The sequence below is a fragment of the Aethalodelphis obliquidens genome, unplaced genomic scaffold (genome assembly GCF_003676395.1).
Source record: "Aethalodelphis obliquidens isolate GAN/ISIS:26980383/991018 unplaced genomic scaffold, ASM367639v1 scaffold4, whole genome shotgun sequence".
Taxonomy (NCBI): Eukaryota; Metazoa; Chordata; class Mammalia; order Artiodactyla; family Delphinidae; genus Aethalodelphis; species Aethalodelphis obliquidens.
The window spans coordinates 55,036,276-55,062,689 of record NW_020837948.1 but is presented as its reverse complement, the minus strand read 5'-3'; the positions used below and the strand labels follow the sequence as shown (position 1 = coordinate 55,062,689).

The window sequence follows — 26,414 nt, the reverse complement described above, 5'->3', positions numbered from 1 at the left end:
CCAGCCGCTCCGCGGCATGTGGGATCTTCCTGGACCGGGGCACGAACCCGTGTCCCCTGCATCGGCAGGCAGACTCTCAACCACTGCGCCACCAGGGAAGCCCCATCTTTGATTTCTTTCATCAGTGTTTTATAGTTTTCTGAGTACAACTCTTTTGCCTCCTTAGGCAGGTTTATTCCTAGGTATTTTATTCTTTTTGTTGCAACGGTAAATGGGAGTGTTTCCTTAATTTCTCTTTCTGATTTTTCATTGTTGGTGTATAGGAATGCCAGAGATTTCTGTTCATTAATTTTGTATCCTGCGACCTTACCAAATTCACTGATTAGTTCTAGTAGCTTTCTGGTGACACCTTTAGGATTTTCTGTGTATAGTATCATGTCATCTGCAAACAGTGACAGTTTTACTTCTTCTTTTCCAATTTGTATTCCTTTTCTTTCTTTTTCTTCTCTGATTGCTGTGGCTAGGACTTTCAAAACTATGTTGAATAACAGTGCTGAGAGTGGACATCCTTGTCTTGTTCGTGATCTTAGTGGAAATGCTTTCACCACTGAGTATGATGCTTGATGTGGGTTTGTCATATATGACCTTTATTATGTTGAGGTAGGTTCCCTCTATGCCCATTTTCTGGAGAGTTTTTTTTTTTTTAATCATAAATGGGTGTTGAACTTTGTCAAAAGCTTTTTCTGCATCTATTGAGATGATCATATGGTTTTTATTCCTTAATTTGTTAATATGGTGTATCACATTGATTAATTTGCGCATATTGAAGAATCCTTGCATCCCAGGGATAAATCCCACTTGATCATGGTGTATGATCCTTTTAACGTGCTGTTGGATTCTGTTTGCTAGTATTTGTTCAGGAGTTTTTCATCTATGTTCATCAGTGATATTGGTCTGTAATTTTCTTTTTTTGTAGTATCTTTATCTGGTTTTGGTATCAGGGTGATAGTGGCCTCATAAATTGAGTTTGGGAGTATTCCTTCCTCTGCAATTTTTTGGAAGAGTTTGAGAGGGATGGGTGTTAGCTCTTCTCTAAATGTTTGATAGAATTCACCTGTGAAGCCATCTGGTCCTGGACTTTTGTTTGTTGGAAGATTTTTAATTACAGTTTCAATTTCATTACTTGTGATAGGACTGTTTATATTTTCTAATTCTTCCTGGTTCAGTCTTGGAAAATTGTACATTTCCAAGAATTTGTCCATTTCTTCGTGATTGTCCATTTTATTGGCATATAGATGTTTGCAGTAGTCTCTTATAATCCTTTGTATTTCTGCAGTGTCAGTTGTCATTTCTCCTTTTTCATTTCTAACTTTGATTTGCATCCTCTCCCTTTTTTTCTTGATGAGTCTGGCTAAGGGTTTACCAATTTTGTTTATCTTCTCAGAGAACCAGCTTTTAGTTTTATTGATCTTTGCTATTGTTTTCTTTGTTTCTATTTCATTCATTTCTGCTCTGATCTTTATGATTTCTTTCCTTCTACTGACTTTGGGTTTTCTTTGTTCTTCTTTCTTTAGTTGTTTTAAGTGTAGGGTTAGATTGTTTATTTGAGATGTTTCTTTTTTCTTAAGATGAGATTGCATAGCTATAATCTTCCCTCTTAGAACTGCTTTTGCTGCATCCCATAGGTTTTGGGTCATCATGTTTTCATTGTCATTTGTTTCTATGTATTCTTTCATTTGTTCTTTGATTTCTTCAGTGATCTCTTGATTATTTAGTAGCACACTGTTTAGCCTCCATGTATTTGGTTTTTTACAGTTTTTTTCCTGTAATTGATTTCCAATCTCACAGCGTTGTGGTCAGAAAAGATGCTTGATACGATTTCAATTTTCTTAAATTTTCCGAGGCTTGATTTGTGACCCAAGATGTGATCTATCCTGGAGAATGTTCCATGTGCACTTGAGAAGAAAGTGTATTCTGCCACTTTGGGGTGGAATGTGCTATAAATATCAATTAGATCTATCTGATCTATTGTGTCATTTAAAGCTTGTGTTCCCTTATTTATTTTCTGTTTGGATGATCTGTCCATTGGTGTAGGTGGGATGTTAAAGTCCCCTACTATTATTGTGTTACTGTGGATTTCTCCTTTCATGGTTGTTAGCATTTGCCTTATATATTGAGGTGCTCCTATGTTGGGTGCATAAACATTTATAATTGTTATATCTCCTTCTTGGATTGATCCTTTGATCATTATGTAGTATCCTTCCTTATCTCTTGTAACAGTCTTTATTTTAAAGTCTATTTTATCTGATACAAGTATTGCTAATCCAGCTTTCTTTTGATTTCCATTTGCATGGAATATCTTTTTCCATCGCTTCACTTTCAGTCTGTGTGTGTCCCTAGGTCTGAAGTGGGTCTGTTGTAGACAGCATATATATGGGTCTTGTCTTTGTATCCATTCAGCCAGTCTATGTCTTTTGGTTGGGACATTTAATCCATTTACATTCAAGGTTATTATTGATATGCATGTCCTTATTACCATTTTCTTAATTGTTTTGGGTTTGTTTTTTGTGGGTCTTTTTCTTCTCAGCATTTGTTGTAAAACTGGTTTACTGGTGCTGAATTCTCTTAGCTTTTGCTTGTCTGAAAAGCTTTTGACTTCTCCATCGAATCTGAATGAGATCCTTGCTAGGTAGAGTAATCTTGGTTGTAGGTTTTTCTCTTTCACCACTTTAAGTATATCCTTCCACCCGCTTCTGGCCTGCAGAGTTTCCACTGAAAAATCAGCTGATCACCTTGTTCGGATTCCTTTGTATGTTATTTTCTGTTTTTCCCTTGCAGCTTTTAATATTTTTTCTTTGAATTTAATTTTTGTTACTTTGATTAATATGTGTCTTGGTGTGTTTTTCCTAGGGTTTATCCTGTATGGGATTCTCTGTGCTTCCTGGACTTGGGTGACTATTTCCTCTCCCATGTTAGGGAAGTTTTCAACTATAAACTCTTCAAATATTTTCTCAGACCCTTTCTTTTTCTCTTCTTCTGGGACCCCTATGATTCAAATGTTGGTGCGTTTAGTGTTGTCCCAGAGGTCTCTGAGATTGTCTTCAATTCTTTTCATTCTTTTTTCTTTATTCTGCTCCTTGGCAGTTACTTCCAGCTCACTTATTCATTCTTCTGCCTCAGTTATTCTGTTACTGATTCCTTCTAGTGTATTTTTCATTTCAGTTATTATGTTGTTCATCTCTGTTTGTTTGTTCTTTAGTGCTTCTAGATCTTTGTTAAACATTTCTTGTATTTTGTCAATCTGTGCGTCCATTCTATTTTCGAGATTCTGGATCATCTTTACTATCATTACTCTGAATTCTTTTTCAGGTAGATTGCCTATTTCTTCTTCATTTATTTGGCCTTATAGGTTTTGACCTTGCTCCTTCATCTGTGACATATTTTTTTGCCATCTCATTTTTTTTTTCAATAAGTGGGATTGTGTTCCTGTCTTACTGGTTGTTTGACCTGATGCTTCCAACACTAGGGTTAGTAGGCTATTGGGTAGAGCTGGGTCTTGCCTGAGATGAGGAACTCCATGAGACCTCACTCTGATGAATATTCCCCGTGGTCTCAGGTTCCCTGTTAGTCCAGTGGTTCAGACTCAGAGCTCCCACCGCAGGAGCTTCGGCCTGACCCTGGGCTTGTGAATCAAGATCCTGCAAGCCACCTGGGGAGGCAAAAAAAAAAAAAGAAAAACCAAAAGAACAATAACAAAGTAATAAATAAAATTAGGCTAGAAAACTAACAGATAGGGAGAATATAAAAATAAAAATATAGATGAATCAACAACTGGAATATACAACAGTACCACAATAGTAAAAAAAAGAGAAGGAGGGGAAAAAAAGGTTGGGGGGAAGGCCTTGGCTGTGGAGGGTGGGGGCTAAGCAAGGGTGAGGTTTGGGTGGTGGGCAGGGCTGATGCTCAGGACCCACAGGGCTGAAAAAGGCCCTGGAGGGTGTGTGGTGGGGGGGACGGTTAGGCTCAAGGAACGTAAGGGGCCCAGGCGTGCCCCCCAGCCCTGGTCTCACAGGGCAGGGGCCCTCACTTGGGAGTCCAGCAGCCTTCCTGGGCTCAAGTGGGCAGGGCAAACACCCTCCTCTCCTCTCCTCCTCCTCTGGTCTGGGAGGGCCCCTCCCGCCTGCCTCTCCTGATCTCCCCAGCCTCCCTCCTATGCCCCCAAGAATGTACGCAGCCTGGAGGGGGCTTTGGAGGGCAGGGGATAGGCCTGGGAGTTCAGCAGGCTCCCTGGGCCTGAGTGAACAGGGCAATCACCCTCCACTCCTCTCCCGCTTCTCCCAGAGGGCCCCTCCTGCCTGCCTCTCCTAATCTCCCTGGCCTCAGGGATGCCAATCCTGTCTGACCTCCACTTCTCCCCCTTCAGTCCCCTTACATCCTACCAGTTCACTTTGGGGTTCCTCCTGTCTCCTTGGGTGTCAGAGTCCCCCACCAGTGGCCAGCAGGCACCCTAGCTGTGGGGAGACACTAACTCCACCTCTTTCCATACCGCCATCTTGACTCCGCCTCCTCTCACCCTGATTTTTTTTTTTTTTTTTTTGCAGTACGCGGGCCTCTCACTGTTGTGGGCTCTCCCCTTGCGGAGCACAGGCTCTGGACGTGCAGGCTCAGCGGCCATGGCTCACGGGCCCAGCTGCTCCATGGCATGTGGGATCCTCCTGGACCGGGGCACGAACCCGTGTCCCCTGCATCGGCAGGTGGACTCCCAACCACTGCGCCACCAGGGTAGCCCACCCTGATTTTTCAATTCTATTTATTTTTTTAAAATTTATCTTCATTGTGTGTTCCTTTTTGTATATGGCAGTTTGTAAATAAATGAAGAGACAAATGGGAGGTAGGTAGGGAGCTAAACAGCTAGACAGATAAAACAGAATAGCTAGATGGAAAGCAAAATATGAGGGGGAAAGTTGGGGGTGAGAGGTGGGATGAACTGGGAGATTGCAATTGATGTATATACACTAATATGTATAAAATAGATATCTAATAAGAACCTGCTGTATAGCACAGGGAACTCCACTTCGCTGTACAGTAGAAACTAACAAACATTGTAAAACAGCTACACCCCAATTAAAAAAAAAAGCAAAATATGAAAAGAACTTGACAGAAAGCTATGTAGCCCCTGGCAAGATAAATAGATAAATAGGTTGTTAAGAAATGGTTTGTAACAGGTTTAAATAGAGTATATATTTTTTTAAAAAATTGTAGGCTTTATATTTATAGGGCTATCAAATCCATAAAATACTTATTATTTTGTATCTTTCCTATTACTATTTGTTATTTACCCTCCCATTTTCTTTATTTGATCTATCTTCCCCAATCTAGTAATTTCAAAAACAGATCTCACAGAAGGAAAGAAGGACGCCAATTGGAAAAGAGTCTTCTTTATCATCTCCAGGAAATACAAAACAAAATAAAACCTTTGAACACAATTCATGAGGAGAAAAAAAGATCCTGAACCTTTGTGAAGGAAATATTCTTGTATTGGGTTTTGCCTGGAATTTTTTTAAAAAATCAATCTGTATCCCCTTTTGGTAATAAGGTTCTCTAAGAGTAGAGTGGTCTCTGACTTGGAGGTAGCAGACTCTGCAAAGGCCCCTACGTGGCATGTAGAACCCTGGCAAAGATAACTGCCTGTCCCATCACGAGCTGAGTGCACAGCCATGTTTATGGTTGTGGCATTAGACAGTGGCCCCATGGCAGTGCTGACTGATTCACTCTGTTTAAGTTTCCAGTTATTTCATTTGATTACACTTGGCTGTGTTTTATGAGACGGCTGCAGTTGGCCAGAGTTGTTAAAGAAACATGTGCATTTCCATTACCAAAGTAGGTATCAAATCCTCGGCGGGTTGGAAGACATTCTTTCCTGTACATTCCCAGGTGCCATTTTCCGACCATGTGGGTAGCGTAGCCTGCTTCTTTTAGAAGCTGGGGCAGGAGTTTTTCATCCAGAGGAATGCAGCTGGGCTGACAGGGCCAGATTATTTGGTGCTGTAAACCTGTGTGGATCTTAAAATAGATAAACATAAAATTATGGATTAATGATGTTGAAACATTCTGAACAAGCAGATAAAGTGGTTGCCTAATTTACTAGACATATATGTAAACATGAATGTTTAATTCTATTTCTGTACCAGGTTAAGGCATTTCTAAAAGGCATTTTTCTCACTTATTCGAATAAGGTAATAGACATAAATAAGAATTTGAAAGAAATGAATAAAAACAGTCTAACAAACATTAGATAGTTTCAACAAATATTTATCCAGGAACTATGTTAGAAACTGTTAAGTTTTCACTTCTTACCTCAAAAAAGCAGCCATAATATGAAGTGTGGATCTATCAAGGAAAAAGTGTTCCAATTTCTATGCACATGAGATGTTGGTGTTTGATTAGAAGCTTCTATAATCTTTCAAGACTTGACTTTTTAAAAGGGTATAATGAAGATAATGATTTGCATTTCTTATTCTACCTTACATAAAGCATAATTTCAAAAGACAGTGACCAACTTTTCCTTAAAAAAAAAAAAAGTGGCCATCTGATCCATAGGTTAGGAGCGGCTCCCACAAGTATCACCAGGGTGAAAGCACCACACAACTAATTTTAAGAAATTATCATGTGCTGAGTCTTGGTGTAATATTAAAGTAGAATACCCACAATTATATGAAAAGGTTATTAAAATAACCCTCTCTTGGGGACTTCCCTGGTGGCACAGTGGTTAAGAATCCGCCTGCCAATGCAGGGGACCCGGGTTCGAGCCCTGGTCCAGGAAGATCCCACATGCCACGGAGCAACTAAGCCCGTGCACCACAACTACTGAGCCTGCGCTCTAGAGCCTGTGAGCCACAGCTACTGAAGTCCGCATGCCTAGAGCCCATGCTCCGCAACAAGAGAAGCCACCACAACAAGAGAAGCCCGCGCACCGCAACGAGAAGCCCACGCATCGCAGCGAAGAATAGCCCCTGCTCACTGCACCTAGAGAAAGCCACGCACAGCAACGAAGACCCAATGAAGCCAAAAATAAATAATAAAATAAATTTATTTTTAAAAAAAACCCCTCTCTTTTTCAACTACATATCTGTGTGAGGCTAGATGTTCTTCAGTGACTTTTACCAAAACAATATACAGTTGACCTTTCAACAACTGGGGGTTAGGTGCACTAACCCCTGTGCAGTTGAAAATGTAAGTATAACTTTACAGTTGGCTGCATCCAGGGATTCAACCACAGATCATGCAACATCACAGTACGTATTTAGTGAACAAAATCCACGTATAAGTGGACCCTCACAGTTCAAATCCATGTTGTTCAAGGGTCAACAGTATTGCACAGGTTGAATGCAGAAGCAGATGTAACAATCTAGCTATCTTCTATTAATAGGAAACACGTACAAAAATATAAAACAAGGAGATTGGTTCAAGATGGCAGAGTAGAAGGACGTGTGCTCACTCCCTGTTGTGAGAGCACCGGAATCACAACTAACTGATGAACAAGCATTGACAGGAAGACACTGGAACTCACCAAAAGAGATATCCCACATTCAAAGACAGAGGAGAAGCTGCAATGAGATGGTAGGAGGAGTGCAATCACAATAAAATCAAATCCTATAACTGCTGGATGGGTGACTCACAAACTGGAGAACAATTATACCACAGAAGATTACCCACTGGAGTGAAGGTTCTGAGCCCCACGTCAGGCTTCCCAACCTGGGAGTCCGGCAATGCGAGGAGGAATTCCCAGAAAACCAGAATTTGAAGGCTAGTGGGATTTCATTGCAGGACTTCAACAGGACTGGGGGAAACAGAGACTTCACTCGTGGAGGGCACGAACAAAGTAGTGTGTGTATCAGATCCCAGAGGGAAGGAGCAGTGACCCCCATAGGAGACTGAACCAGACCTACCTGCTAGTGTTGGAAGGTCTCCTGCAGAGGTGGGGGGTGACTGTGGGTCACCACAGGGACAAAGACAGTGGCAGCAGAAGTTAGGGGAAGTACTCCTTGGCGTGAGCCCTCCCGGGGTCCGCCATTGGCCCCACCAAAGAGCTTGTAGCCTCCAGTGCTGGGTCACCTCAGGCCAAACAACCAACAGGGAGGGAACTCAGCACCACCCATCAGCAGACAAGCGGACTAAAGTTTTACTGAGCTCTGCCCACCAGAGCAACAGCCAGCTCTGCCCACCACCAGTTCCTCCCATCAGGAAGCTTACACAAGCCTCTTAGATAGCCTCATCCACCAGAGGGCAGACAGCAGAAGCAAGAAGAACTACTATCCTGCAGCCTGTGGAATGAAAACCACATTCACAGAAAGATAGACAAAATGAAAAGGCAGAGGACAATGTATCAGATGAAAGAACAAGATAAAACCCCAGAAAAACAACTAAATGAAGTAGAGATAGGCAACCTTCCAGAAAAATAATTCAGAATAATGATAGTGATGATGATCCAGGACCTCGGAAAAAGACTGGAGGCAAAGATCGAGAAGATGGAAGAAATGTTTAACAAAGACCTAGAAGAATTAAAGAACAAACACCTAGAAGAATTAAAGAACAAACAAGCAGAGATGAACAATACAATAACTGAAATGAAAAATAAACTAGAAGGAATCAATAGCAGAATGGCTGATGCATTAGAATGGATAAATGACCTGAAAGAAAGAATGGTGGAATTCACTGCCGCAGAACAGAATAAAAAAAAAAGAATGAAAAGAAATGAAGACAGCCTAAGAGACCTCTGGGAAAACATTAAACGCACCAACATTTGCATTACAGGGGTCCCACAAGGAGAAGAGAGAGAGAAGGGACCCGAGAAAATATTTGAAGAGATTATAGTCAAAAACTTCCCTATCATGGGAAAGGAAATAGCCACCCAAGTCCAGGAAGCACAGAGTCCCAGGCAGAATAATTCCAAGGAGAAACACGCCAAGACACATAGTAATCAAATTGACAAGAATTAAAGACAAAGAAAAATTATTGAAAACAACAAGGGAAAAATGACAAATAACATACAAGGGAATCCCATAAGGTTAACAGCTGATTTCTCAGCAGAAACACTACAAGCCAGAAGGGAGTGGCACGATATATTTAAAGTGATGAAACGGAAGAACCTACAACCAAGATTACTCTACCCGGCAAAGATCTCATTCAGATTCGATGGAGAAATCAAAAGCTTTACAGACAAGCAAAAGATAAGAGAATTCAGCACCACAAAACCAGCTCTACAACAAATGCTAAAGGAACTTCTCTCAGTGGGAAACACAAAAGAAGAAAAGGACCTACAAAAACAAACCCCAAACAATTATGAAAATGGTAATAGGAACATACAAATTGATAATTACCTTAAATGTGAATGGGTTAAATGTTCCAACAAAAAGACACAGGCTCACTGAATGGATACAAAAACAAGACCCATATATATGCTGTCTACAAGAGACCCACTTCAGACCTAGGGACACATACAGACTGAAAGTGAGGGGATGGAAAAACATAATCCATGCAAATGAAAATCAAAAGAAAGCTGGAGTAGCAATACTCATATCAGATAAAATAGACTTTAAAATAAAGAATGTTACAAGAGACAAGGAAGGACACTACACAATGATCAAGGGATCAATCCAAGAAGAAGATATAACAATTATAAATATATATGCACCCAACATAGGAGCACCTCAATACATAAGGTAAATGCTAACAGCTATAAAAGAGGAAATCGACAGTAACACAATAATAGTGGGAGACTTTAACATCTCACTTACACCAAGGGACAGATCATCCAGACAGAATATAATAAGGAATCAAAAGCTTTAAATCACACAATAGACAAGGTAGACTTAATTGACATTTATAGGACAATCCATCCCAAAACAGCCGACTACACTTTCTTCTTAAGTGCACATGGAACATTCCCCAGGATAGATCACATCGTGGGTCACAAATCAAGCCTCGGTAAATTTAAGAAAACTGAAATCATATCAAGCATCTTTTCTGACCACAACGCTATAAGATTAGAAATCAATTACAGGATAAAAAACGTAAAAAACACAAACAAATGGAGGCTAAACAATACGTTACTAAATAACCAAGAGATGGCTGAGGAAATTAAAAAATACCTAGAGACAAATGACAACGAAAACACGATGATCCAAACCTTATGGGATGCAGCAAAAGCAGTTCTAAGAGGGAAATCTAGAGCAATACAATCCTACCTCAATAAACAAGAAAAATCTCCAATAAACAATCCAACCTTACACATAAAGGAAGTAGAGAAAGAAGACCAAACAAAACCAAAAGTTAGCAGAAGGAAAGAAATCATAAAGATTAGAGCAGAAATAAATGAGATAGAAACAAATAAAACAACAGTAAAGATCAATAAAACTAAAAACTGGTTCTTTGAAAAGATAAACAAAATTGGTAAACCTTTAGCCAGACTCAATAAGAAAAAGAGGGAGAGGACTCAAATCAATAAAATTAGAAATAAAAAAGAGAAGTTACAATGGACTTCACAGAAATACAAAGCATCATAAGAGACTACTACAGGCAACTCTATGCCAATAAAATGGATAACCTGGAAGAAAACACAACCTTCTGAGACTGAACCAGGAAGAAATAGAAAACATGAGCAGACCAATCGCAAATAATGAAATTGAAACTGTGATTAAAAATCTTCCAGCAAACAAAAGTCCAGGACCAGATGGCTTCACAGGTGAATTCTATCAAACATTTAGAGAAGAGCTAACACCCATCCTTCTCAAAGTCTTGCAAAAAATTGCAGAGGAAGGAACACTCCCAAACTCATTGTATGAGGCCACCATCACCCTGATACCAAAACCAGACAAAGATACTACAAAAACAGAAAATTACAGATCAGTATCACTGATGAATATAGATGTAAAAATCCTCAAGAGTACTAGCAAATGAATCCAATAACACATTAAAAGGATCATACACCGTGATCAAGTGGGATTTACCCCAGGGATGCAAGGGTTCTTCAATATATACAAATCAATCAATGAGATACACCATATTAACAAATTGAAGACTGAACACCATACGATCATCTCAATAGATGCAGAAAAAGCTTTTGACAAAATTCAACACCTATTTATGATAAAAACTCTCCAGAAAGTGGGCATAGAGGGAACCTACCTCAACATAATAAAGGCCATATATGACAAACCCACAGCAAGCATCATTCTCAATGTTGAAAAACTGAAAGCATTTCCTCGAAGATCAGCAACAAGGATGTCCACTCTCGCCACTATTATTCAACATCATTTTGGAAGTCCTAGCCACGGCAATCAGAGAAGAAAAAGATAGAAAAGGAATACAAATTGGAAAAGAAGAAGTAAAACTGTCACTGTTTGCAGATGACTTGATACTATACATAGATAATCCTAAAGATGCCATGAGAAAATTACTAGAGCTAATCAATGAATTTGGTAAAGTTGCAGGATACAAAATTAATGCACAGAAATCTCTTCCATTACTATCAGAAAGAAAATTAAGGGAACAATCATATTCACCACTGCAACAAAAAGTATAAAATACCTAGGAATAAACCTACCTAAGGAGGTAAAAGACCTGTACTCAGAAAAGTATTAGACACTGATGAAAGAAATCAAAGATGACACAAACAGATGAAGAGAAATACCATGTTCTTGGATTGGAAGAATCAATATTATGAAAATGACTATACTACCCAAAGCAACCTACAGATTCACTGTAATCCCTATCAAATTACCAGTGGCATTTTTTACAGAACTAGAACAAAAAATCTTAAAATTTGTATGGAGACACAAAAAACCCCAAATAGACAAAGCAATCTCGAGGGAAAAACACGGACCTGGAGGAATCAGACTCCCTGAATTCAGACTATATTACAAAGCTACAGTAATCAAAAGAATATGGTACTGGCACAAAAACAGAAATATAGATCAATGGAACAGGACAGAAAGCCCAGAGATAAACCCACGCACCTATGGTCAACTAATCTATGACAAAGGAGGCAAGGATATACAATGGAGAAGACAGTCTCTTCAATAAGTGGTGCTGGGAAAACTGGACAGCTACATGTAAAAGAATGAAATTAGAACACTCCCTAACACCATACACAAAAATAAACTCAAAGTGGATAAAAGACCTAAATGTAAGACTGGACACTATAAAAGTCTTAGAGGAAAACATAGGAAAAACACTCTTTGACATAAATCACAGTAAGATCTTTTTTGACCCACCTCCTAGAGTAATGGAAATAAAAATAAACAAATGGGACCTAATGAAACTTCAAAGCTTTTGCACAGCAAAGGAAGCTGTAAACAAGACGAAAAGACAGCCCTCAAAATGGGAGAAAATATTTGCAAACAAATCAACGGACAAAGGATTCACCTCCAAAATATATAAACAGCTCATGCAGCTCAATTAAAAAAACAAACAACCCAATCAAAAAATGGGCAGAAGACCTAAATAGACATTTCTCCAAAGAAGACATACAGATGGCCAAGAGGCACATGAAAAGCTGCTCAACATCACTAATTATTAGTGAAATGCACATCAAAACTACAATGAGGTATCACCTCATACTGGTTAGAATGGGCATCAGCAGAAAATCCACAAACAACAAATGCTGGAGATGGTGTGGAGAAAAGGGAACCCTCTTGCACTGTTGCTGGGAATGTAAATTGATACAGCCACTATGGAGAACAGCATGGAGGGTCCTTAAAAAACTAAAAATAGGGCTTCCCTGGTGGCGCAGTGGTTGAGAGTCTGCCTGCTGATGCAGGGGACACGGGTTCGTGCCCCGGTCCGGGAGGATCCCACATGCCATGGAGCGACTGGGCCTGTGAGCCATGGCCACTGACCCTGTGCGTCCGGAGCCTGTGCTCCACAACAGGAGAGGCCACAACAGTGAGAGGCCCGCGTATGGCAAACAAACAAACAAACAAAAAAGTAAAAATAGAATTACCATATAACCCAGCAATCCCACTACTGGACATATACCCAGAGAAAACCATAATTCAAAAAGACACATGTACCGCAATGTTCATTGCAGCACTATTTACAATAGCCAGGACATGGAAGCAACCTAAATGCCCATTGACAGATGAATGGATAAAGAAGATGTGGTACATATATACAATGGAATATTACTCAGCCATAAAAAGGAATGAAATTGGGTCATTTATAGAGACATGGATGGACCTAGAGACTAAGAGTGAAGTAAGTCAGAAAGAGAAAAACAAATATTGTATATTACTGCATATATGTGGAACCTAGGAAAATGGTACAGATGAACCAGTTTGCAAGGCAGAAACAGAGACACATATGTAGAGAACAAACATATGGACACCAAGGGGGGAAAGCAAGGTGTGGCGGGTGTGATGAATTGGGAGATTGGGATTGACATGTATACAATGATGTGTATAAAATAGATAACTAATAAGAACCTGCTGTATAAAAAAAATTAAAGTCAAAAAATATAAAACAACGTCATTCTTCTTGTGTAATTCTCTTGTTTTGAAAAATATAGTTATTTTCCCCAAGTTATTTACATTAATATGTAATGGAATTATTATTGCTGTTTTTCAATGAATAAAAATATTTTAAAATTTCTATTTTAATTTCTGACACAGTAAATTTTGAAAGGTATAACCACACAAACGTAAGCTCTATGGGGTCTTCAATTTTTAAGCATGTACAGAGGTCCTAAAACCAAAAAGTTAGAGAAGGACATTAGTCTGACAGTGATCATTATTATGAGGAAAATAGAGAGGGAGATAGTGACAGGTGACTCTTTAGAGAGGATGGCAAAAGAAAGCTTCTTTGAGGAGGAGATACTTGAGCAGAAATCTGAATGAAATAAGAGAGTAAGAGAGAGCCTTGCAAAAATTTGGGGCAGAGCAATCTAGGCATAAGGAATAAGAATGCAAAGGCCCTGAACTTGCTAGGTAAGTTCGAAGGCCACATGGAAACCGGTGTGGCCCTTGTCACAGCTCCTGTGCTGAGGGATGATACTGCACCCACTGCTGGTGCACAAGGGGGGTCCTTGGTGGCTTCCCTCATTGCCTACCCAGACCCTCCCTTCCCTACAATGTTACCCCTCTCCCCCCCACCAATCCCTTGTCCTTGCTTAGCCAGGGAGGTGCTCTTCTCTGTAGGAAGCGGGGTGGAGTCTCACATTTAATTCTTCTCCGACACTAGCTTTCCCTAGCACTCACTGGGCACTCCTGATTTCCCTAGAATAAATGGGGCTCTGGGGACACCAAAGGTTGACAGTGCCAGTTCTCAACCCAGCCGTGACTCTCTGGCGCCTCCATCAGCTGTCAGGTGGGTAGCAAGCAATTATTAATAAATGGTAAAAACAAAATGTGTTTGTAAATGATATACTTGCTTTTATAATTTAAAGCATAAGAGCCCGAAGCTCAGAGAATTAAATCGCATCCCAGCTCTTTCACTAACGGTACACTAAACACTCAGCAACTGTCATGGTAATACTGTAAGCATTGTCATCAATAACACATCACGCCCTCTCACCTACATTTCAATACACTTTCTTGAGGAGATGGGGTGGCATTATACAGAACGTGCACCTAAGCCTGGGCCTGCCCCCTGGAGTGGGATGTGGTACATATTAACATCAAATGACATGTATGCTGGTTCTAATCTATCGTTCTGCTGGTGCTATTAAATCCTGATTTATCACTGATTTTTTCAGATTCAAATATTGACTACTCAGACCAGACAGATTTTTGCCTCGTTTTGTTTTAAATTCATGGCAATAAACAGATACAAAGTAAACACAAAAACAAAACAAAAACCCTTCAAACTCACCATCTTTTCTTCTTAATTTATTATAAGCTACTTACTATTAAATAGTTTTCTCATAAGCTTTGACATTGTCCTGAATTTCATTTTTTTGTGTGTCTGTCCAGAGCCAATACCTTTGGAATTGTCCCTGCTGTTGCTTGATTTCACGATACCTTTCCATGCCCTCCTAAAAGAACCATGTGGAATATCTTAAATGTTAAATTAAAGTGGATTTATTTTGAAGGTGATAATATGTTCGCTATCTTGATTATGTGGTAACGGCTTCACAGGCATATACATATCAAAACTTATCAAATTGTATACTTGAAATACGTGTAGTTTATTGCATGTCAATTATACCTCAATAAAGCTGTTTAAAAATAAAAGTGAGTTTAAGTTTTCTATTTCGATTTTTATACTTTGCCTAGAAATAACTGGACACCTTCATTGGGATATATGTCAGATGCCCTTCATTTGCCCTCCAAATCCCCAATCTGCCTTCTGTCCTGTCTCCAGCCTGGGAAGTTGACCTACTGGGGCCAAATCAAAGGGCTCCTTTACCTTCTGGTTCTGACTGGGTTCAGACAATGGGGAGCCCAGACTGGGATTGGAAGGAGGGAAGAGGTGAGTGGCCCTGAGCTGTCAGGCTGTCCATATCCTGCAGGCCATCCCAAAGGTGGCCTTCTTTACAGGACTCTGTTTCTAGGTTCCGGTCACTCCTCTTTCCTTTCTTCCCCCTGGTCTAGTGGTAGTAACAGCTCCAGTGGGTTATACACTATGTCTTGTGTTTCCCCCACACATTCATACCTTTTCAAATAGTCCCTTTGCAAATAAACCCTCCCTAAATTATGCTAATTTGAATGTGCCATCTTTTCCCAGCTGGGATCCTGAATAATAAGGATGTTACAAAACCCAAGCTGGGAAAGGGAAACATTGCTCTCTAAATATACACACGCACACACACACACACCCCTCACATAACAGAAGGATTCTGTCCACGGTTAACGCTAGAAGTTTACTCAATAGAAAATTAATCCCGGGTTCAAAAAACTTCATAATATATACTAATTGGCAACAGCAGAGGATAAAGAAGGATAATATTTTATGGAGTTCAAAAGACCCAGTGGAAATAAATGTTATGCGCAAATTTCTTTAAACGGAAAGGTCATCCATCACATGCAGAGAATGACCTCCGATCACTCTAAAGCCCTGCCAAGGGATGCTGTGCGATTCACTTTTCCGAGGCCACATGGGCACCACACCGGGTGGTCAGCTGAAGCCTGCCTCTATTACCTGCAATCACACAGCGTAGGGAACATTCTTCTCAGTTCCTGAGAATGTATTCGACAGGACATTTTCATGGCATTACTGGGGGAGGGGAAGCCAAAGTCTGGATGCTGGCCAAAAACATGTTTTTGGTCTGTTCAAACACTCTTTGAAGCAAGGAAACTGTAGTGTGTAGAGAAGCAGTAAACAGGCGAATGAATGCAGAGCTGGTTGCAACCCAGCACTTGAGTTTAGCACAGAACTGGAGAGCCACACCATGCTTCATGGGAAAGGATGACAAGACACCAAGAAGAATCAAAAGAAAAAATAAGCGTCGCTTTGGCAACCCAACAGCATTTACAACAATTTCATTCCAACACCCATCTTCAGTGTTTGGAGAGTAGGTGTTGAATGGAGAGGTTCTATAGATAATATATGAAAGTCCAAAGGGGTTACTCTCTTTCTTCCACATGTAGCTATCTCTTCTTCACTAAACCAAATCTTTGAAAAACAGCTTCTCCTAAGATTTTACTTGACTGTCAAGGATTCCCTCCACAAAGGCAAAGGGTCTACAAATTCAGTAAAGGACCTGGCTTGTCTCTGAGTTCTTTCTATGAGATAACTGATGAGAAATCCTTGTTTACATGGTTTGTTGCATGTAAAAATTTATTTGATCCTGTAAGTCATTCTGTCCCCTGTAGACCTGGAATATACTATCAGAGTGGTCTCATGAGCATAAAAGAAAAAAACCACTCTCCTGAAGGGGGGAGGAGGAAGATGGTTCCCACATCAGAACCTCTTTATTTCAGCTACACTTACAATAAACTCTCCCAGGGGCCAGGTGACCCACTGCTACATACATGGCAATGGATGCTATTTCTCTCCAAACCTCAATAGCGTTGAGATAACTTCCAGATGAACAGAGGAAGATTCTATCCTGTCAGTCTGACCTGTGCAAGATGAACTCATTGCAACCATGTATTTGTGCAATACCTCCTCCTGCAATACTTGAAAAACCAGAAAAACAGGCAGCTCTACTATTCCACTTTATATACCAGAGAGCCTAGAGGGAAGCTTCATGACCAGAACACAATCACAGAACAGGCTGGTGGCTGGCCAGGAGTTCGGAACTGCCAGCCTGGGCCTGGGCCAGAACACTACAGGTTTTAACCATGGTCAAGTACCACTCAGGCCACCTTAGGGTTTATCCCTGGAGATGCCTCACAGAACAAATGGATAGTGGAGAATCTGCTCACTTCCCCCCAAGCCTTCTAAAAAGCCATCAGCTGCCCATGCTGCTGAAGCCAAGAGCTACAGAACACACATTATGTGTGTTAGGGGCCGGGCTCTGCCATCTGGCCTGGTCCTTCAGAACTCAGGCTGCAGAGCTGGCTGGTATCACTAGCAGTTTTAAAGGTCTATTTATTTTGGTGTTGATTAGCAAAGAGTGTAAATCTGACTGAACCACAAAGGGATGTTGTTTGTAAAAGGAATAAACAAGGCAAAAACTGTTTTACTGCCTTTCTCTGTTTAAATTATAAATCCAACCCAAAGCCCAAAATGAGAAGGAAGGAAAATATGGAGGAAAAAGACTTTTTAGAAAAGTGATATGCTTAAGGGAACAAAAACAGAGTTACCAGACAGTAACAGCTTATGCTCAAAGTGATTCTTGGAATAATAAACCTCAAATGTCAATCAACCAAAAATTCCCATAAGTCAATGGGTCATATTCCACTCAACCCCAAACTTATTTCCTTATTTCCTCTTTTCCAGTTACTTGGGAAGTAAAAAGGTAAAGATCAGATTTTTTTTTTTCAGTATCTTCAACACTTGCAGACTAAGGCCTCCAGCTGCCCCTTTCGTTTTGGGAAAATGCTCCTGGGCTCTGGCTAGGCTTAGGAAGGACACTTGGCTTCAGCAAAACAGAAGACCCATCACAGCGAGTCATCCCCAGGGCTCTCTGCGTTAAAACCCTGATGTGTTTTAGCAGGTGGCCGTCTTGCTTATCAGTATGGAGCTGATGCATCCTTTACTTCTCCTCTTAAATGAGCACAGGGATAAAGACTAGCAAGTTCTTTATCTTTGGAGGCACCTATGGCCTCTGGACTACATGCTCCTCTTATCACTCACGCCTTGGATGCCTTTGCCAGCAAGTCGTATGAACACTCCTAATGACTACATCTTTCCCCAAGACTCGTCCCTTTCTTCCAACTCTTGACTCCTCTTTGCCCCACTTCTAATCTTAGAGTCCAGGGAAAGGTAACCAGGGACAAGAGACACTGAGAGGCAAGCACTTGGAGGGCAGGCAGGATACTGAAGACAGGATACTGAGAAAAAGCAGCAGGGAGGTGAGGGCAACCCCAGGCAGAACGGCTTCCTCTTTCACGCCACAGTATGCAATGCCCTATTCTCCCTGCAGCCGTGGGTTTTCCCTGCTCACATTCTTCAAGCAAACTTGAAGCAAAAGCCAAAAATTACCCACAATGCTCCCGCACAGCCTCCTTCCTAGATTGCCTGTTCAAGGTTCTGCTTCAGGTGTGAGTGAAAAGGCGTGAAAGTGTCTTGTCCGTTTGTCAATGTGATTAAGAGAAATGTGGCGTGGGTCCCTTAAGAATGAAATCTTGGCGTCATCTTTCATTGCTTCTATCCTCTGCCAAGGTTTCAGAGTTCTGGTGGAGTGGCCCCCTCAGGTCCCAAGGTAAGAATGTTCCCAGGTGAGGACCAAAGTTACTTTACTCTTTTTTTTTCCCAGAAGGAAGTGTTTCTACTAAGGCCTACCAGTTTTGTTACCCTTTCACCTTTTTAATTTCTTAAAAAGGAAGCCAGGGTGTTAGAAATGACCTGTCAACCCTAAGCAGTTAAGACAGTGAGCTCTTTCAGGAAACGCACAGGTGTTAAAACACTTAGCACGTTCATTCATTTACTTGCTCAACACCAGGTGCTTCTCCAGGTCAGAGACAAGTGAGGCAATGTCATGGAGAAGCCGGACCTGAGAACAGACAACCACGCTTAAAACGTGAACTAGGAGTGCAGAGTTGTAATGAACATTTTGTGCTGAATAAAGTCAATTTGTAAGAATAAGGAAATTCAGTATTTTCAAGTCTTTTGTTTGAACTAAAAGGGGTATAAAAATTCTATTAGAAAAGCTGAAGTATTTTTATTATTCTCCCACTCTTATAAACATCTTTATTATATGTGTTTTTTGTTTTTATTTTTTTGGTACCTCAGGTGGGACACGAACTCACAATCCCTGGCTTAGGATGTGTGTGTTTTTTATTGAAATATATTTGATGTAAAACATTGTATAAATTTAAGGTGTAACACATGTTAATTTGATACATTTATACATTATGATAGGATTGCCATTGTAGTGATAATTAGCACTTCTATCATATTTTATAATTATCCTTTCTTTTACAGGTTGGAATCATTAAGTTCCAGTTTCCTAGCAAGTTCAATGGTTATAATAACAATATTATTGTCTGTATTCACTATGCTGTGCATTAGATCTCTAAGTCTTATTTGCTATGTGTTGCAAGTTGGTACTCTTACACAACTGTCCTAACTCTGTCCTAACAAAGACAATGTAGTACTGGCATAGGATAAACATAAGGACACAAATACAAATCATATATCTGAAAAGGGTTTAGTATCCAGAATATATAAAGTGTTGGCAAGGAGGTGAGGAAATTAGAACCCACATACATTGTTGATGGGAATGCAAAATGGTACAGCTGCTATGGAAACAGTTTGGCAGTCCCTCAAAAAGTTAAACATAGAGTTGCCATATGATCTAGCATTCTACTCCTAAGTCTATACCCTAGAAAACAGAAAAAAATATATATGTTCATACAAAACTTCTACATGGATGTTCACAGTGGCATTATTCATAATAGACAAAAAGTGGAACAATCCAATGTCCATCGACTGATGAACGGATAAATAAAATGTTGGTGTATTCACACGATGGGATATTATTCAGCCATGAAAAGGAATAATACATATTACAACATGGATGAAAGGACATCTATTGTATGAGTCCATTTTATATGAAATGTCCAAAATAGGCAAATCCACAGAGATAGAAAGTAGATCAGTGGCTGCCAGGAACTAAGGCAAGAGGAGAAAGGGGAGGAATTGCTAATGGGTTTCATCTGGGGTGATGGAAATGTTCTGAAACTAGACAGTGGTGACGGTTGCACCACCTTGTGGCTATATGAAAAACCAATGACTTATATATTTAAAATGATTAATCTTATGGCATGTGAAATATAACTTAAAAATACATATATAGGGAAATAAGCATATCATATATTGCTGGTAAGAATGTAGATTGATACAATCTACTGAAGTATAATTTTGCAATATTTATCCAAATTACAAATGCCTCTACACTTAAACCCAGAAAATTCCTCTTTTAAGAATTTACCCTACATATATATTCAAACATGTGCAAAATGACATAGGTACAAGGTATTGACTTCAGCATTCTCTGATATATCAAAAGGCTGGAAACAACCTGCATGTCCATCATTATGTGACTAGTTAAATAAATTATGATATATCCATCTACCAAAATATTATATAGCCATAAAAACTAATGAGGATGCTCTTTATATAACAATATGAAATTATTTCAAATGTTAAGTTAAAAAAAATGAGGTACAAAACATTGTGAAGAGTATGCTATCATTCTGATCATTTTGGAATTTGTAGAAATAGGGAATCACTATGCTGTATACTAGGAACTAACATAGTGTTATAGGTCAGTTATACTCCAACAAACAAACATACACAGAAATAGAGATCAGACTCGTGGTTAGCAGAGGTGGGGGGGAGGATAGATTGGATGAAGGTAGTCAAAAGGTACAAACTTCCAGTTATAAGATAAATAAATACTAAGGAAGTAATGTACAACATGATAAATACAATTAACACGGCTGCATGTTATATATGAGAGTTGTTAAAAGAGTGAACCCTAAGTGTTCTCATCACAGGAAAAATTTTTTTCTTTTCTTTTTTATGAGATGATGGATGTTCACTAAACTTACCGTGGTAATCATTTCATGGTGCACGTTCATCAAGTCATTATGCTGTACACCTTAAACTTACACAGTGCTGTATGTCAATTACATTTCATTGAAATTGAAAAAAAAAAGAACCCCCCCAAAAAAGAGTATGCTACCATTCAAATCAAAGGAGAGGGAGGAATATCTACATATATATTTGCTTGTATATGCATAAAATACTTTTGGAAGGATATATACAATTTACATAGTGTTGTTTGCCTCCAAAGATAGGTAACTGTATGCCTAAGGAACAGAATGTGTGTGTGTGTGTGTGTGTGTGTGTGTGTGTGTGTGCGCGCGCGCGCGCGTACACCTGTGTATAGGGAGAGATTTTGAAACTTTTGAGTTTTTAAACCATGTGAATGGATTTCCTATTCAAAATGTAAATAAAATATAGATTTTATAAAATATTTTTAAAATAATGAATGAGTCATAATGCTGTGGGAAGAAAACTAACTTAAGTATATTGAGGCCTGAATTTTAGTTCCTGGATTACCAGTAACTACTTAGTTCATCTGCTGATCAATCTCCCTCTCCCCTCCATCTAAACTCTATGAATTCTTCACCAAAGTATGCAAGTTTTAAAAGGTTCAACTGTGAGGATTCGGAACAATTAAACGTCTCAATATAAAAGGTTTAATTCACGTTCCTTTTTAAACAAGTGCCTAGCCGCGCAGCAAGCAGCTCCCGCAACTTGTAAGGCAGTGTTGGGCAAGATTAATCTCTCTTTCTACCAGTAGATGGAGACAGTGGGTAGATAATGTGCTTTTGCCAAGTTAGAAACTTGCTCTAGTGGACACAGGAGCCATAGAGTCAAAAAAATGTACAGCTAGAAAGAGCCTTAGAGTTCAGCCCAACTCCCGTAATTTACAGACATGGAAAATGATGTCCTTCAAGGTCAGAGTCTGAAGGCTGACATGGCAAAGACTGAAATCCACATCTCACAACTCTTAACTGGTCCTCTTCACTAAATACTCTTATAAGCTAAAAACCTAAAATTCAGCATTTATTGGGAATACAAAATTCAATCAGTCAAAACTTGTTTATCACTTTGCACTTTTCTAATCTAAAGTTAGATGATTAAGGAAGGTGACACCTCTATTAAAGCATGATTGTTAGGTTCGCAGATATGACTATTAAGCAGTTCTTTCAAGTACCTAATTTTGAAATAGTCAACAAATTTCCTCATTTTATTGTCTAAAATTATGCACAACACATGACTCATTTTGAAATGAAACCTCTCTCCCCATTTTCACTTTACATTTAACATAAGGAATTCCTAACTTGAAATCTAATGGGTTAATTTTTTTCATCGAGATGTTTAGGAATGACCTATATGTCAAAAAATAAGAGAGATTAGTTAGTAAATATGAAGCAGCTCTTGCGATGATGTTTTTAATAATTCTGAGTAGGCGATGTAGTGTAGTGGTTATAGAACTACTGCCTGGTTCAAATCCTGATTCACAACTTACCAGCCCTGTGACCCTGGGCAACTTTCTTAACCCCTTCCTCAGTTTCTTTGTTATCAGATAGGGATGATAATAGTAGTACCTACTTCATCGGGGTGCTGTAAGAGTTAAATTAACTAATACATGTAAAATGCTTAGAATGGTACCAGAATATAGTATCTGAGGCTAGTGAGGCTCCTTCGCTCTCCCAGAAATACTGACTCTTTTAAAAGAGGATGGTTGCTAACCAAAGGTAATTTCTAATTGAGTCTCTTGAACTCAAACAGAACAGGGGAGAAAAGCCAAGCAAAATGTTTGGGGAGGCTAGCTTGCTACACTGATTGGCCTCTAAACACTTTTGGATAAGCAGCCTCTACCTTCACTTCTTAACCTCAGGGTACTCTAAATACTCATTTTTTTGTTTTGTTTTGTTTCTTCCCAGGATGGAATGTTGGTGACTGATCAGGGAGGATGTTCAGAGGCAAAAGCAGTCTGAACAAGTTTTTTAAGTGTGGTATTTGTTTTCCTTTTCAAGACTGTTGGAAGGGAGGAAGTTGGAGAAATGAATGGCCCTCCCATTCTTCTGCAATTTGAGTTCAGTTCTCTTACTTCAGATCAAATGCAGAACCATTTGGGCAGACCCTGTCTTCCCTCCTTTCCCTTCTTTATTCAGACGCTCTTGTACTCCTACAAAGTGTCCAGTGTGACATTTGCATCAGAGCAGAGATTCCTGATTCCACGTAGCAGCCAGTTAGAATTGCGGAAAGTACTTAGGGCTGATGGTGAAGGGAACCATCCTTTACCTCCACTGCAAACCTTGACTTACTTTTCACTCCGTAGTAAAACTCTATCATTTCTGTTTCTAAAAGTCTTCAGACCACTGTGCTAATCTTTATTGCAAGTGAACCCTCCCTTCCCTTGATCTCAGGACAACATGAGGCTAGGGTTGATCTGAAAGGCTACATGAACACAGATTTGGGAGGGCAAGGTTCAGGCACATCCCTGTGACTTTCACAGTAAGGGCCCAAAGTATGGCTGTTGAACAAACAGTGCATACAAACTACCTGTTTATTGTATATTTAACATGGTCATAATCACAAAATGTCAATCTTATTCAGATTAAGAAAAAAGAAGAGTCCAATTTTAGAGGCCTGAGATGACTAGTGGATGCAGGAAAGGCACAAAACCCAGTTTTACCACTTTCTAGCTGTGTGATACTGCCAACTAAAAACTGGCACTTGTCATCTGACTCTACAAGGACTAAGTCACTGGCCACTACAGCCGCTGACCTTCAACCCCCCCCTCCGAGAGGAGTTCAGGGTGGAGATCAGGAGCAAGGCACTCTGTGCTCTAGGAAAAACTGGCAGGACGGGCCTTCAGATAGTTAGATATTTTCAGGAGAAGGTTTTATCAGCCCAATTCTTGCACCTCCTCATATCTAGAAAAGCACTAAAATCATTAACAGTGACATCTGCTCCTCGTGACTCGCAGCAGGCCTCCGCGAAAACGTGTACTTGACCGTACGCACCCCCTTCACTAAAGTCATATGTAACACTGACCTTTCCCCCCACCTCTTTGGAGCAGTTTCTCAGAGCTATCTGAAATGCTGTCTCCCAGGCTATAGCCCTCACCTTGCTCCAAATAAAATTTCATTCACAACTCTTACACTGTGCACTTTTTTCAATTAATAATTCTTAACATGTCATTGAACCTCTACAGGTTTACTGCCTAATGTGTAAAAGGGGATTAAAAATAACAGCTAGCTCACAGGCTGTTTCAAGAATTAACTTTAAAAACAGTAAAGCACTATGCAAATGTTCTTGATATTCTTCGTTATCTAATGTATGCGTGCTCTCTACAAATATACTTTACTCTGTTAACTACAGAGAAGTTTTAAAAGAGATAATGAAGATGCTCAGAGGAGTTCAATACAGGTTACATCTGAACGGAAAGTCAGCAGCCCAAGAAAAATCAACTTGGTTTTCACTGCAGGGCTGCTGAGAACTTGGAAAAATAAATCTTTGGTCGGGCAGTCCTAACCTATGACCGCTGGGTTTACAGAAACCAAAAGCGCACCCACTGCGAGCTCTCCTTCGTTTTAACGCTCCTCCCCACCCAGCTTTCCTGGCTCCCCATCTCTCTCTGCTTCACTCCTGGATGCCCCGCCTGCTCGCTCTCCATCCTCCCACTTCAAGACCGCTCGGCAAAGTCCATTCGGACCTTCAGCCTACTGAGTCGCAGTGCCCCGCATCTGGCATTGCCCAGAAACCCCTTCACCCCGACCTTTTGAAAACGTAAGACAGAAACACCACCCGGCGAGGTGGGGCGCCGGGGGAAGAGCGGCGCCCTGGAGCCGGGCATGCGCAGAGGCCGCCGCGGGCTGCGGGCCTGAGCGAAGCAAGTACAGCGCTGCTAGGGCCAGAAGCCGTCTCTTTGGGACCCGGTTCGGGGAACCGATCCCGACTGGTCAGCACCCGCCCAGGGCTCGGGGCCCATTTCTAAGAGGCTCGCGGGCCGGCCGCGGGCCGCCGGGGGCGCTGCGTACCTGGTAGCGGCCGGTGAGCAGCTGGCTCCGCGACGGCGTGCACAGCGGCTGCGTGTAGTAGTTGTCTAGCAGCACCCCGGCGGCCGCCAGCGCGTCCAGGTGTGGTGTGCGGATTTCCGAGCCGTGGAAGCCCACGTCGTTCCAGCCCAGGTCGTCCGCCAGCACGAAGACGAGGTGGGGCGGCCGGCCAGCCCCGGCGCCTGAGGCCGGCGGCGGCGGCAGCAGCAGCAGCAGCAGCGGAAGGACGGCGGGAAGGAGCGGCCTCCGCGGCCCGGGGCCTCGGGGCAGGCTCGCCGCGCTGCGCGGGCCCATCCTGCGCCGCCCGCGGTGCCCGCGCCTGTGGCGCCCCCGGGCCCCGGGCACTGCTTATAGAATCAGGAACTGGGCGGCCGGGGCCTGCCCCGCCCCAGCACGGGATTTCACCCCTAGCAGGCCGCAGGCAGGAGAGGCCCGGCGCCAGAGCCTCCGCCGCCTCTGACCCGGGCCGGGGCCGGTGTGGTGGGGGAGGAGCCAGAGAAGAACTCGGGCAGCCCTTGCTGCCGTGCTCCGTTGATGCTTGATAGGAGCTAAGATCTCTTATCTTTCCACCGAAGAGCTTTGCCTCGTGGCATCGTAAAAGAGGAGCAGATTTGTTCTTTGTACTAACTCTTCACAGCTTACAAAGCATATTTCACAGCCCTCATCTCTTTAAACCTCGGAGCAACCCTGGCAGCTAGGAATCACAATTATTGCCTTTTTTCTTTTTTTTCCAGAATAAACAAGCTTGTGTAGTTGGTGGAGCCTAACCCAAACCCAGTTCCGACTCCAGATCTTGAGCTACGAGGTTTTAAAGGTCGTGAAAGAATCATTTCTAGCAGAATTATTTCTAGCAAAAGAACCCAGCCTCGTGCAGGTGCGGGGACGATGAAGAGGCAAAGGTCTGGGTGATGTTTCCGATTCATTTAAGAATAGCGTACGCCTGTGAAGCCATTTCCTCCTCACTAGCAAAAAGGGGTCAAATACACACTCCGACTGCACGGTGCCCTTTTGAAGGTGCAGTTTTACTTAGGTTGCCCTGGCTCTTGATTGGCGTGCTGTGTGGCCATTGAGTAGCTTATTAGTTTGTCCGGTTCATGAGCCCTTTAAGAGCTGGCTCCCCCAGAATCAAATAGTGAACCAAAGAAGTATAGTATCTAATTTGCCTGAAATAACCTGTGGATGGAAGGAAAAATTCCCTTAGCCACATGCTCATTGAATTGAAGTTAGCCTTATGACCAGTATATTCCCATTGTCATCAAGACTCTGCCTACTCTGTGTCTGGAG

General features: G+C 41.2%; 1 protein-coding gene across 1 annotated transcript in view; it reads right to left on the bottom strand.

The window, feature by feature from the left end:
- ARSB (arylsulfatase B) overlaps window positions 1-25,788 on the bottom strand; it is a 175,813-nt gene extending 150,025 nt beyond the window's left edge. Inside the window, exons 1-2 of the mRNA XM_027100753.1 lie at window positions 25,113-25,788; window positions 5,817-6,003 (exon numbers count right to left, since the gene is read on the bottom strand). Of these exons, the coding sequence (XP_026956554.1) occupies window positions 5,817-6,003; window positions 25,113-25,424 (499 nt within the window). The 5' untranslated portion in view covers window positions 25,425-25,788. The remainder of the gene's footprint in view (window positions 1-5,816; window positions 6,004-25,112) is intronic.
- Window positions 25,789-26,414: the final 626 nt, after the last annotated feature.